The sequence below is a fragment of the Anastrepha ludens genome, chromosome 2 (genome assembly GCF_028408465.1).
Source record: "Anastrepha ludens isolate Willacy chromosome 2, idAnaLude1.1, whole genome shotgun sequence".
Classification (NCBI taxonomy): domain Eukaryota; kingdom Metazoa; phylum Arthropoda; class Insecta; order Diptera; family Tephritidae; genus Anastrepha; species Anastrepha ludens.
Genome location: NC_071498.1, coordinates 73,340,414 through 73,355,113, shown reverse-complemented (window position 1 = coordinate 73,355,113; position 14,700 = coordinate 73,340,414). Strand labels below are relative to the sequence as shown.

Below are 14,700 nucleotides of genomic sequence, written 5' to 3'. Positions count from 1 at the left end.
TACGAAGAAGAGTGCTTAATTAGATTCCTTTATTGAAATTACACTGATGCTAATCGCTAGTAAGTTTAAAATGCAACGCATGAAACACGACTTTAACGAGCTATTTAAATGTGAACTGTTTGGTTTCATACTTTACTGATTTGGTAATAGTTCATAGCGACAACTGTATTGAATTATTAGTTGGAAGAAATTTACTCGTTTTCCTAAACTGCTTGTGGCATTCTAAATTTACATTTTCATAATAGGAGATAATCAAAGTATTACAGTGCTATTTGTAACAATTGTTGCAAAGGGTGCTTTGTGATTTTTTGTACTTTTGTATGCATATGACGACTCATATTCCCCGATTTCTGTGCTTCCATTTAAGTTTTCTTCTCTTGTTCATCCAAGAATTGTTGCAATAATGTCGCATCAATTGGTATGTTCAGCAATTCAGAGCCATCAAAGTTACGTTTTGATTTTACCAATTTGTGATCGAGAAATTCAGTAAGTTGCGCACGTAAAGCCAAATCAGAACTGACAAGAAAAGCTTCACGACAGCTCCAATATAAATCCTTGAAGGTCATGCCTAGCGAAATGATATACATTAGTTTCCAAAGCGCCCGCGGATAATAAACTTAATTTTTTTTCTTACCCTGAAAGTTGGGGTTGCCTTTGTTTCTTAGTTGATTCTTTACAATGATCATGTAAATGCCGCGCGTATTTACTGTTAGGGACGAAAATACGCTACGCATAGATGAGAGCGCTAATTCACCAGAGTTTTGTACCAACAGCGAGTTTTCAAAGGCAGTTTCATCGTTGTATGGCAACATTGTTGTGCAGTCCCACCAGGAGAAATTGAAATTGCTTAGCCTTGTGTGATCCCATACTATATTAATAATATGAAATGAAATAACAAAAACTTTAGAAGCAATACAAAAATATTTAACCACTTATGTAGTAGTGTACGAGTATAACTAAAAAAAATGTGATTAAAATCTAAAAAAATTTAATTAACCGTTACAATACATTTACCAAAACATAGTCTAACTAGAAGTAACTCTTGTCCCCACACTTACACAACGGTGTATTGATGTAATCAATGGACGCAAGCAAATGTACTTGGCGCAAACTTGCTAACCGCGCTACTATCGCCTGCGCCTTCGTATTCCTCAACATGTTGCCATCCAAATTATGAACGATCAAATATATATGCGTTTGTGGCATATATGACAGTTCCTCTTCAATCATGTTGACCGCTTCATGAGGATTTGACGGACTCACAGTACCACCACCGTCTAATATTTCACTAACAATACTATCTAATATGTCTTTTAAGGTTAAACTGGGAAAGAAGCCATTCACAACCAACACTGTTTGATCTCCAAGGACCTCGCGGTGAAAAGCTTGCAAGAGCTGCCGTTTTGAGCCCAGTCCATACAGCAGCAAGTTGAATCCTTCATTTATTATGCATAGCCATTTGGTAAAATATGAACGATATTCATCCATTATTGCACTAATCGCATCTTCATGCTCGACGGATGGTTTCATTTCATTAAGCAAACTGAATATACGATCCGCTGGAAGTCGTGGATTTTTCAGCCGATCGAGCGTGTGATCCGATGTGAGTATTTTAGTGTTGGCATGTGCCTGAAAATATCCATCACTTTCAGGTACATAGTCTACGGACGATTTCTTATTGCGCGCTGATTGACGCGCGCGCGCAGCGGAAGGAGTTCTTGGCAACACTGGTACTACTATGGGCCGACGACCCTTGTACGGTGTTTTGGGCTCATCATCTCCGGCGTCTGCAGCGGCATCCTCATCATAATCATTATTAGACGAGCTATCACTATCGCTCTCCGTAGGCACAAAGTCACTACCACTCGCAGAGAAATCGGAATCAGAATCCATAAGTTTAGCGATTTCTATTATAAGAAAAACATTTAAATTATTATTAATTTTTTCGTTTAATTTTATTTACGAGTTTTAACACGATGCCGCACATGAGATGGTGTCTTGGGTTCAGCCGCCGATTTGCTCCGCCTTATGTCTGATGTATTTGTTTGTAGTTGTGATGCGGAAGAACGTGATGCTTTTGGAGTTTTCGGTGCTTTGGGTGTCTTCGGTGTATTTAAAGCTGCCAATGCCATGCCGTTTTTCTTCTTTGGCGTATGAAAACCGTACATATTCTTTCCCGCTACATCCTCATCATCTTGAAAAAGCTGTAAGTCTACAATATCCGATCGCGCTGTCGCAGATGGCACATAATTCTCATCATCACGCTCAGATTCTTCTTCTTCGCTTGTCTCTCCATGTCCCACAGTAGGCCTTTTACGACGCTTGGTATCTAGCAGCACATAATCTTTGTCATATTTCTTCTGTGGGCTTCGTTTACGCGTTGTTCTACGCAATTGACGGACCTTGGTACTCTGATTCTCGTCGTCCGAATCCTCTACTGTTACCGAAAATATGTCTTCCGTACTACTCAATCTAGAGCGAGTGTGAGTTTGCCCTGCTTTAGAAATACTTCGTCTAGCCCGAGGAGCACTCATTTTTAAATATTAATTTATTAATTATCTTTATCCGCTTTTTACAAATAATTCAAAAAATTGGAAGCATATCGGTCCTCGACAGCTGTTCGAAATTTGTTAAGCTTGTATGGCACTTTTCGCGGGCAAACACATTTGTGTTGATACGTTTGACGTTATCTGCACGATTGGCAATAATGAACAATCATTCTTCTTCCTCATATGCAAAAGTTATTCACAGTATCCAAAGATGTACCAAGCGCGTAATCGCCGATAGTCGCTTGGAAAATCGATTGGCAAAAATTTATTTGCTATCTACTTTGAGCCGAGGTAATTTATCGACAGATAATTTGTTGAATTACGAGCAACTTTTCTTGGATGATGTTGAGGTGCCTACAAAATCGCCTTGGGTAAACTTTGTTTTACAAACAGAAATATCTTAAATAACTAGGTATCCACTAATGCGCCGATTTATAATTTATGTTTCATAATATTTTAGTTTATGAACGGAATATGATGCAGGTCAAATGAACATCTCTTAATATGAAGCAAAAATACACTAATTTATTACAAAATTTTATATTCTTAACCAATTTGAAATTCTTGTACACCACGTCCATTAGGCGTACGCAAATATATATCAACACGGCGTCGCTCTTTCCCCACCAAAAATTAGTTTATACACGGTAACTTTTTTACTTGTTCCACATTGCATCGCACACACTGGTGTACATTTTATGGTCTCCTAGTAAGTTTAAAACCATGGTCTTTTCTTTATTAGCAGTAGTTGAAGGATTTTGTATACCGATGTCTTTCGAGAAAGCAAATTCGCCCTTTTTTGTGTATTAATTTCTATCTAAATATGAGAGACAAAACTAATATCACATATAAGTAGATGATCTACTTTTTCATGCTTAAGTCCCAATCCGTAATTAAAAAGCGAAATTTCCCATACAATATTTCTCTCCCAAAATCTGAGATTATAAAATAATCCTAGATAATAGCCATACTTTTTGACATACAACCCTGTGTTTTCTGTGTAATAGATCATTATTTTTAAGCGGGTAAAGAAAAACGTCAAAACTTAATAAAATTGATGCCGGCAAAGAAAACAGGTTTGTAGACATAATTCTAATAAAATGTTTCTTAGGTATTATTAACTATGCATTCATTTAACAGAAAAAGCGTGTGTTCATAAACGTGTATCTTGTTATTACTTATTATAAAATGTAATATCGAATTTTGGATGCGTATTTTTTGAAACCTCAGTAAACGTCGTTTACGGATTTCCTCCAACTGTTTATTATTAGCAGCCAATTGCGGAATTAAATTAGCTATTTCTTCTTCTTCTAAATTAGCTATCGTTAATAATAGCTAAGCAAACCAGAAACACCGAATTATTCCACCAAAATAATTTGAAAAATCTTGGCACAACTACGTTCTGGATATTGTAGCAGGTTAAACTCCTACCTATCCAGAATCGACCCCGACATACTAAACATATGTCCAGCATGTGAAGGAACCTTGCACGACACTAACCACCTCTTCACATGCCCCATCAAACCCACTCATCTAACAGCTCTCTCCCTCTGGACCCAACCCGTCGAAACTGCCAGTTTCCTGGGCCTACCGTTAGATGAGCTAGACGAAGACGACCGGTAATTACACTACACTGGCAGGGCGAAGATACTGCTACAACAACAACAACAACCAAAATAATTTCTATGCAGATTAACCTTTCACAACAATATTGACAGCTGGCTGTACATTTTTCAGGTAATCTGCCTTATGTTCACAGGTAGATTAATTTTGTGGATTTATTGGTATTGGAGATAAGCGTCTCGTTTTCCGTAACAACAAAAAAGTTCTTTGATAACTGCAATTTTTGCATTTTTGCAGACAACATCACTTCTTGATGTGCTATCAAAATCAAATTTTCCAACCGCTCAGCCTTATAGCCGGGCTTTTTCGATTAACTTCATACAAATTGTATTAGCATGAGAAATTATTATTTTTCAATTGTTTTCAGATATACATATGTATGTGCATACAATAGCGGAAAAATAAAGGTGAAGTAGTAATGGAGCTTTCTTATTTCATTTTCTGGCCGTCGGTGCTGTTTTTTTCGAGGCAGCATTTAAAGCTGCCAATGCCATGCCGTTTTTCTTCTTTGGCGTATGAAAACCGTACATATTCTTTCCCGTTACATCCTCATCATCTTGAAAAAGCTGTAAGTCTACAATATCCGATCGCGCTGTCGCAAATGGCACATAACTCTCATCATCACGCTCAGATTCTTCTTCTTCGCTTGTCTCTCCATGCCCCACAGTAGGCCTTTTACGACGCTTGGTTTCTACCAGCACATAATCTTTGTCATATTTCTTCTGTGGGCTTCGTTTACGCGTTGTTCTACGCAGTTGACGGACCTTGGCACTCTGATTCTCGTCGTCCGAATCCTCTACTGTTACCGAAAATATGTCTTCCGTACTACTCAATCTGGAGCGAGTGTGAGTTCGCCCTGCTTTAGAAATACTTCGTCTAGTCCGAGGAACACTCATTTTCAAATATTAATTTATTTAATTATCTTGAACCGATTTTTACAAAATAATTCAAAAAATTGGAAGCATATCGGACCCCGACAGCTGTTCGAAATTTGTTAAGCTTGTATGGCACTTTTCGCGGGCAAACACATTTGTGTTGATACGTTTGACGCAAGGTGGATTTATTATAGGTGACAGCATTCACCCAGCTGAATTTTTCGCCGTAGATATGGCTTACGTCAAAATGAACAATTGCTTTGTTTGTATTGGTATTGTGGGAACACAGCTGAAAGTGTCGTACGGGAACACACCTATACCTATCCTTTTGGCCACACTGAATTCATTATTCATTTTTATTCATTATTCAATTTAATTTTAACGTCGTTATGCGTTCTAAGAAAGAGATCATTCGAGAAGCGTTCTTGCAAACGACAAGACATATAAATTCAGAGTTCCTTTATAAGTTATTAGTTTTATTTTAACTGCCTTGAATTAAACATCACAAATAAAGAGTGTTAATATAAAATAAAAAGCATATGTGGGGGTTTTAGTCCCCCACATAATTGGTGACCCCTACGATTGACCAACACGCATCATGGAAAAGGCAAAACCAACATCCACGTGCTGTTATCATCGGAGATTCGGCGCACGTGCCAACAAGTGCACGCAGGCTTGTGCCTTCGAGGAAAACGCCAGTCGCCCTCAGTAGGCACGGCGGATACTGGTGACAAGACAATTCCTCGTCGATGAATCCTATATTACCGTACAACAGTTACGAAATTCCTCGTCGATACCGGCGCGGATATTTCGGTTACCTCACCATCAAGCTCATCTGCCGCACCTGCAGACCCAAGCTCATCTGCCGCAGCCGCAATCTCAAGCTCATCTGCCGCAGCTGCAATCTCAAGCTCATCTGTCGCAGCCGCAGTTTCAAGCTCATCTGCCGCACCTGCAGACCCAAGCTCATCTGCCGCAGCCGCAATCTCAAGCTCATCTGCCGCAGCTGCAATCTCAAGCTCATCTGTCGCAGCCGCAGTTTCAAGCTCATCTGCCGCACTCGCAGTCTCAAGCTCATCTGCCGCCCCCGCAGACTCCAGCTCACCTCCAACAAATTTACAGCCATGCTCAAGCCCCTCCGGAATTGCTGGGTAATCCATCCAACCTCACGGCAGCCAAGCATTCCGTCAGACACTGTAATACCAACCACTGGGCCACCGACGCGTTCTCAGCAGATCAGGGAGTTCGCAGCAGCCTTGCGCCTCAACGAGCCTCCCCGTACAACACCAGGTGGAAACCCGCTCCACGGATTAATCATAAGCATTAAACTCAACCTTATTGGTTCCCAGATAAGGCTTTCATTTGGGGGGAGTCGTGTGGGAACACAGCTGAAAGTGTCGTACGGGAACACACCTATACCTATCCTTTTGGCCACACTGAATTCATTATTCATTTTTATTCATTATTCAATTTAATTTTAACGTCGTTATGCGTTCTAAGAAAGAGATCATTCGAGAAGCGTTCTTGCAAACGACAAGACATATAAATTCAGAGTTCCTTTATAAGTTATTAGTTTTATTTTAACTGCCTTGAATTAAACATCACAAATAAAGAGTGTTAATATAAAATAAAAAGCATATGTGGGGGTTTTAGTCCCCCACAGTATGTATACATTTGTATGTTTACATTTGTGATTGTACGTTGAAATTTTTAAATTTGAATTGAAATCAATATTAAAATAATATATACCAAAATGAGAAAATGTAAAGTATGTGCAAAAGTAGTTGAAAAGGGCAAATGACCTTTTTTTGCAGTTCCCGCTGAGGAAGGAAAACGGCAACTATGGATCAATTCGTGTCGAATGGATCTACGATGGAAAGACGTAATATGTGTAGACCATTTTGCCTAGGCGGATATTGCCCACACGGGCCAAACCGTACGATTGTTGCCAAAAGCTATTCCCAAACCTGAACCCTTCGCGCAAGTACGTCAAATTACATGCCACCGATTCCAGCAGAAGATTTTGAACAATTAGGGTAAGTGGTGATCTTTTAGTTTATTAGAAGTTCAACTTTAATGATTTGTATAGCACTAGTTTGAAGTGGCAAATACCTGATTCCGGTATTTTGATGAAAACACAGTAAGCGTAGATGTTGAAAAAAGAAAAAATTATAAATAAATGATTGAAATACAGATCCGATTTCGCGATGGTAGAAGAAATACCTAACGTTGAACAAAATTGATACGCCATATAAGTATGTATAAAATAATGATTTAATTAATTTTATAACGTAATATTATTTATTGATTAGTATAATTAGGTTGCCTATTTCTTTACCCGTAAGTAAAGTGTCGGTTAAGGATAGTGAAACTCAAACGGAGTAAGTGAACAAAAGCAGCATTTATTCGTTGACAATTTCAAACATAACAATGTGCTTCTAGTTTTGCAGTGGGTTCCTCAATGAGGTTAGAAATTTCCGAGCGCAAAAAGGAAATGCGGCGATTGAAAGCAGAGGCGAAGGACTTAAGAATCCAATTGGAGGAAGCGAATTTAGTAGTGAATAATTTTAAAAGAATTTTTACCGCAGGCCAAATTCGGAAAATAGTTTTCCCCGGTATGTCTCTGTTGAATTCTTTGTTTCTTTTAATTCTCTTAAACTACAGTAAAAAGCAACACTGTGGGGTTAACGAACTGAAGCAAAAATACAATGATTAAAAAGAGAAGAAACTATAACACTTTATCTTTTGTTCTGCTCTTTTCATATATGCAACCTATGTATCAATTGAATTTGAAGATACTCGGTTATTTTTCTTTCATTCCATTTTAAAGCGTGTACGAAGCAACGTGTTGTCAGGCAGCTAAAGCAATAAATAAAAATTAACTATTTAAAACACAAAAGTACAGTGTCATCATTATTTGGATGAAGCAGCGTGATTCCCTATAGTCTCATTTTTAATTTCCAAAACACATTTTATACTAACCTATTTATTATAGATCGAAAGGTGATGTGGTCATGGGAAGACATATCAAACGCCATATGCTTGCACGCAGCGGAACCCCGGCATACAACCATTTGTATGACAAGAGATTTCCGCTTCCTCACGAGACTACACTACAGCGCTGGTATCGCAAAATTGATATAAGCGAGGATATCCTAACTGCTTCAATTGATTCCATGAAACAATTGTCTGAACTTAGTGATGATGACAAAATTTGTGTTCTCGCTTTCGATGAAATGAAAGTCGTCGAATCATATGAATATGAGCAGGCAGGAGACCACGTCCGAAAGCCCGCAAACTACGTTCAAGTAGTGATGGAACGTGGCCTACGAAAGTTGTGGAAGCAGCCCGTATATTATAATTTTGATTGTCAAATGACGAAAGACATTTTGTTTTCCATAATTTTGGCACTTCAAAATGCAAGCTATCCGGTCGTAGCTGTAGTGTAACTTGAAACTTACGCACAAACTTTAAGATTTTGACGCAAACATTTTTAAATTTCTTTATTCACATTCATAAACTGGCTTGCATTTTCGCCTGTATCAAAGGAAAACTGTTAAATATATCCAGTTTTTTCTTTGTTGACTTCCATTGTTAACACCCTGTAACTCAAAACTACATAAATGAAACAAACAAAAAATAGCAAACAAATTAGCGTGTCACCTTGACAACGCACATAACATTAAAATGTTTAATCGGTACTTTCCGACATAGATAATCTTTACGTGATATTGATCACTACAGTCATGTACCGGAAAAATAACGGACTTCTTTTGTCCCCCAACATAATAATAATATGCCTTACTCAAATAGGCAGATAAGCCTTTCTGTGGTCATATAAAAGAACTGATTAAGTCGTAAATGACAGTTCCGAGATTCTTAATTTTTGGTTCAATTTTATTAAAAAAAAGGTTGTCACAAAAACCGTTGTAGCTGAAAGTAATGCTAACAGTGTATTGAAATTTCAAGATAATTGAAAATAAATTTTATGAGATCTTCAAAAATGAACAAAGCAAGAATACTAACAATCTCGTTTCTCCCTTTGTTCGACTGAAGCTTTTCTGAGGTACATTTTCTGTGTAGATTCAATTCATATATCTTTGCAAACTGCATATTTAAAACTAAAATTATTTGTGGCATTATATAGCACATCTATATCTATGTACTGATTGATATATGCGTATAAATTTGCTGAGTTATTCCATAAAGTCTTCATGCTTATGAAGAATAATCCACTCCTTCAGTTACTGCTCTGCGAACTGCTATAGCCTAAAATTCCTTCACCAGCTGATTCCGTCGCCTGCTCTCCAAGACTATCACCAGCTTCTTGAAACGTCTCATAACGCCTCCGCGGCTCGGTCTTCTCACGTAGTTCTTCATCGGTATGTGTCCGTTTGTGCACGCGAAGATCTTCCTTCGAAAAAAAGCCTTGACTACAAGCATTGCATATACATATGCGGTTTATCACTTCGATGACGCTTTTCGTGATCTATCAGATTTTTCCTTGTGATGAATCGTTGCGAACAAAATGAGCATACATATTTACGCAAATTCTTATCATGACTTTTCATATGTGATTTTAGTCCATCCAACTTTGCATAACGTTTGTTGCATAGCTTACAATTGAAAGGACGTTCACCAGTGTGCACACGTTCGTGACAGACTTGCGAATTACGGGTCCCAAAACGCTTTGGACAATAGCTACAAGGAAAACGACGTTGACCTTCGTGCACCACTCGCACATGTCTGGATATAGCGTTTTTGTGATTAAATTTTTGTGGGCAAATGCTGCACTTAAACTTTTCTAAATTGGGTTTGTGTGTGCGCATGTGTGTTAGCAGCTCTGTACGTGTCACCTTGGCTGCACCACACTCCTTGCAAACGTGATCCTTGATTTGGGCATGTCGTTTCAGATGCTCAGTGAGAGCGCGTTTGGAACTATACTTCTTGAAGCACTGATGACAAATGTGATCTGTCCCAATTTCGTTACCGAGCTGTGTATTATGAAACTCTAACATTTCTTGGAGGCCACAACGAAATAGGGCATAATTATAGTCAAGCTGATATTAATATAATAAGGCAAATAAATAAACTACAAACTTACTCGTGTGTACCATTTGTCTATGTGTCTCCCACGTATTTTTCGATTTAAAAACAGCATCGCAACCATTAAAATCACATGAAAAGTTTTCTTCTGATAAATGTTGCGACTCAATGTGCATATGTAATTGACCGTAGCGTGTAAATGCTTTTTCACATTGCGTACAAAGAAATGGTTTTTCATAGCCTTCATGTATAGCGCGAATGTGCGCATCCAGGTAAACCTGCTTGTACACCTGTTTATCACAGCGAGGACACTTCAGTGCCTTCTTGCTGCGGTCACGTTTTCGTGGCTGGCCACAAAACCGTTGTCTAACTCCGACAGTAGATGGTGCATTATGAAACTCTAACATTTCTTGGAGGCCACAACGAAATAGGGCATAATTATAGGGAAGCTGATATTAATATAATAAGGCAAATAAATAAACTACAAACTTACTCGTGTGTACCACTTGTCTACGTGTCTCCCACGTATTTTTCGATTTAAAAACAGCATCGCAACCATTAAAATCACATGAAAAGATGTCTTCTGATATATGTTGCGACTCAATGTGAGTATGTAATTGAACGTAGCGTGTAAATGCTTTTTCACATTGCGTACAAAGAAATGGTTTTTCATAGCCTTCATGTATAGCGCGAATGTGCGCATCCAGGTAAACCTGCTTGTACACCTGTTTATCACAGCGAGGACACTTCAGTGCCTTCTTGCTGCGGCCACGTTTTCGTGGCTGGCCACAAAACCGTTGTCTAACTCCGACAGTAGATGATACATTTTTACGCAATCTCCTGGACGTGTTGGTCTCATTTCTTAACGTGTGTTCCTCGTCATCGGCATCATCACTGATTGAATTGTGTGCCGTACCTAATGCATTGTTTTCTTCCTCGTCACACTCCGATTCAATTTCGTTCTTAACAACCGCAGTGAAAGGATTTTTCGAAATATCAATGTTCGGCAGTATTTCAGAACTAGGGGCATTAGATCTATTAATATCAATAGACTGCTCTGTTTTTATTGATGTTTCCATCAAATCTGCAAGTTCGGCTAAAAGCTGAAGCGGAAAAGCAGGGAACAAAAAAATGTTGACAATAATATAATGTTAAAAAAAGTTTACTTTACAGTTTTTTTGTGCTTCTTACCAGCTGGTCGTCGTCATCGTCCCTATTTTGGTAACCACTTTCTAAAAGTTGATGATTTTCATTCGGTTGTAGGTTGGCAGTTTCCTCAGTTGATTTTATCGTATCATCATCTAAACTGTTTACAATTTTGTACAAAACTTCCGCTGAATTAATCGCTAACTGGCGAAACTCTTGAAAGTCGATCATCTTGTCATAGCACAGCTGACAGAGGCTTCGCGGATACGCATCTTCATCACCTCCCTCAGAGATATCCAATGAGGTAAATAATACGAATAGTTTTCGCAATTGGGGCAAAAGGCTTAGATTATAACTCTTTATCGAATCAGAATCATTTCCAAAGGTCGTCAGCAATTCCAAATTAGTGGGCGTCGTTTCCCTCTCTTGCCGGCGACGTTTTTGCAAACTTCTGAGGCAGGTTCGACAAAATTCTTGCATATTATTCCGTGATAATTGATTCATGGTTTTTTTTTTTTCAATTTAAACCGTTGCACAATTGTTATTTTTAATTTACTCCTGGCAGAACTATAAATTTTCTCTCAAGATAATCGATTTTGACTGAATCTTGGCGTTGTTATCATATTTAACGGTAGAACAGTGCCACAATACTACCAAGCAACGTTCTTATCTATCAGCGATGGCAACTTGAGCGCACGGTACCTCTGCACGCAAGGAGCATTCATTAAAGGTGGTGGCATTAGACCAACAACAATGTTCTGTACATTTGATTGTCAAAGCAAAGTATTGGGCAAGGCGAATTTATTACAGGTGATGGCATCCGCATTTAAGTAAACACGTACAGTATATTCTGTTTAGCTGCCTATTCGCTTAGCTGCATTTACTGGTTACGTGCACAATTTTATAAAAATGTGTCACACAAAATGGATTTTGTATGAAAATTAAACGGTTAGCTGCATTTTCGCTTAGCAACACTTTTCCGTTTAACAACCCTGTTTTTTAGGAAGTTTTGGTCGCTTTGTATGAAAAATACTTCGCTTAGCAGCACTAAAAATTTTCAAAACTTAATTTTATCTACAATAGATCTATGTATCTCTTTTCAGCACTTGAAAAACTTCACAAAAATGCAAGCTATATGCACACAATGTTACTCTCTTTTCAACTTGTAGTCTGTTTCTCGTGCATATATTTATATGTATGTACATTCATACATATTTTCACTTGTTCGTACGAAAATGAATAAAAGAGTTACTGTGTTGTCTATAAGAGATAAATTAAAAATTATAAATCTTTGTGAAAATGGAACAAAAAAGAAGGACGTTGCCAACAAATTCAAGTGCAATATCAGCACGGTCAACAGAACAATTAAAATGGCAGAAGAAATAACCAGAGTTAGTAATTCCGCAAATTTACAGCGAAAAAGGCAAAGAAAGGGTGTTCATACAAAAGTGGAAGAGGCTCTTTTCAATTGGTTTAATCAGCAGCGAACAAAAAATGCTTTATTATCGAGTGATGTTTTGCTAAACAAAGCAAAAGAGTTTGCCATTCTGTTGAAAGATGATTTTGATCCTGTTCAAAGCTGGCTATGGAGATGGCGTCAACGTTATGGTATTAAATTTAAAAGATTTCATGGTGAAGGAAAAGAAACTGATGAAGTAAGCGCAGCCAGTTTTAAAAACGAATTTTTACCTAACATCCTTAAAAACCGTAAAATTGATGACATTTTTAATGCTGATGAAAGTGCACTTTTATACAAAGCCCTACCAAATGCAACGTTTATGACCAATTGTGAAAAACCAACCGGATGGAAAACCCAAAAATCTCGACTTACACTACTATTTTTGTGTAATGCTACCGGAACATTTAAAAAAATATACCCAATTGGCAAATTTAAAAATCCTCGCTGTTTTAAAAAACGTAATCCACCTTTGCCTTATTTTGCAAATGTAAAAGCTTGGATGACGTCAACATTGTGGTCTGAAATTATTCAGGAACTTGATAATGATATGGTCACCAAAGACAAAAATATTTTACTCTTCGTTGACAACGCTTCTTGTCATAAAATAAACTTCAAACCTCGCAACATAGAAATGGAATTTCTCCCACCTAACACTACTGCTTTGATTCAACCCCTTGACCAGGGCATTATACACGCATTCAAAGCAGAGTATAGGAAAATTCTTGTTCGAAAACAGATAAGTGCAATTGAACGTGGAGTTCCACTTCAAACTTATATTAAATCAATATCTATATTGGACGTTCTGCATTATATCAAAAGGGCTTGGTGGTTAGTGAAGCCTGAAACAATTTGTAATTGTTTCAAGAAGGTAAGAAGTCGTTATATGAATGCAACCATATCTGTACTTATGATTACATATCTTCCAGGCAGGAATTTGTAATACAAACGCAGATGTGGTAAGCTGCGAAGTTGAGCTTGGTATTTTGGAGGAAATACCAAACACCGAAGAATACATACATTGCGATGACGAGCTTCAATGTAGAGGACTTCTTACAGATGAACAAATTGTTGCGAACCTGTGCGATGTGCCTTCATCTGAAATCAGTAGTGGAGATGAAAACTCAGAAGAGAATCATGATGTCTCAAAAGCCACTAGTGTTAAGGAGGCATTATCCGCATTAAATACCTTGGAAACATTTTTCATGGAAAACCCTATGGAAACAAATTTTAAAATCTTTGAAATGGAAGAAATGATTGTCAAATTTGCAAAAACAAAAAAAGTTTCACAAAGTAAAATCACTAGCTATTTTTCGTAAAAGAGTTTCTATCGCAATATGTACATATTAAAATACCTTCATTATACTTTATAACTTCTAAATATATACATAATTTTTTCAACTAATATAAATATATCAAACAAACCAGAGTTTTGGGTTTCCGCTTAGCTGCACATTTCGCTTAGGTGCACGAAATCATGTGCAGCGGAAGTAAATGCACCTAAACGGAATATACTGTACATGTATTTCGTTTTTGCTTTTTGAATTCCATCCCGTCTAAATCAGCATGCTCTTCACTACACTTGCCATATTCTTTCTCCTCCAAAACCGCCAAAAAAGGGTATTTTACCCCGCTTAACTTTTATGCATTCTAATACACTCTCATGTTTTTTTTTTTGGAATATTTCACTTCACTAGAAAATCGTAATCATCTTTTAAGTTTTTATGGCGTAAAATTGCATACATAGTTGATCAATGGAAAACTTTTGAAATTAGCTGTTTTTCTTATTAAATACAACTGTTATGTTTTTATACTCAAGAGATAGTATTGCATTTTTTTGCCATAAAAGTTGTTTAAAATTTGAGTTTCCTGAAACGTCAAATAGCGTGATTGTTTTCAACTCAATATATCGGGTGCTTTTTTTTAGCAGAGAATGGCAAACTGTGTTCACATTTCTGTTGAGTAATGTTTGGAAAGTCATCATGAATCGTTTAACGCCAGAACA

The 14,700-nt window shown here is 37.6% G+C and overlaps 4 protein-coding genes across 4 annotated transcripts; 1 reads left to right on the top strand and 3 right to left on the bottom strand.

Annotated features, from left to right (window-relative positions):
• LOC128871838 (origin recognition complex subunit 2) lies at positions 1-2,698 on the bottom strand. The gene is made up of 4 exons (XM_054113937.1): positions 1,964-2,698; positions 1,059-1,907; positions 635-868; positions 1-568 (listed from the first exon to the last, which is right to left on the bottom strand). Exons 1-4 carry the CDS (start codon positions 2,532-2,534, stop codon positions 363-365), a joined length of 1,860 nt encoding a protein of 619 aa, XP_053969912.1. The 5' UTR covers positions 2,535-2,698; the 3' UTR covers positions 1-362.
• A 1,908-nt stretch (positions 2,699-4,606) lies between these two features.
• LOC128866606 (uncharacterized) lies at positions 4,607-6,207 on the bottom strand. Its single transcript, XM_054107515.1, has 2 exons — positions 5,813-6,207; positions 4,607-5,006 (listed from the first exon to the last, which is right to left on the bottom strand). Exons 1-2 carry the CDS (start codon positions 6,205-6,207, stop codon positions 4,607-4,609), a joined length of 795 nt encoding a protein of 264 aa, XP_053963490.1.
• Positions 6,208-8,966: 2,759 nt separating this feature from the next.
• On the bottom strand, positions 8,967-11,965 carry LOC128858059 (zinc finger protein 431-like). Its single transcript, XM_054093994.1, is given in 5 exon segments — positions 8,967-9,500; positions 9,502-10,067; positions 10,152-10,502; positions 10,587-11,196; positions 11,285-11,965. Coding segments are annotated over 5 exon segments (2,199 nt in total). The 5' UTR covers positions 11,744-11,965; the 3' UTR covers positions 8,967-9,287.
• Positions 11,966-13,329: 1,364 nt separating this feature from the next.
• LOC128866534 (tigger transposable element-derived protein 6-like) lies at positions 13,330-14,042 on the top strand. Its single transcript, XM_054107387.1, has 2 exons — positions 13,330-13,566; positions 13,625-14,042. Exons 1-2 carry the CDS (start codon positions 13,330-13,332, stop codon positions 14,012-14,014), a joined length of 627 nt encoding a protein of 208 aa, XP_053963362.1. The 3' UTR covers positions 14,015-14,042.
• The last annotated feature ends 658 nt before the right edge of the window (positions 14,043-14,700 follow it).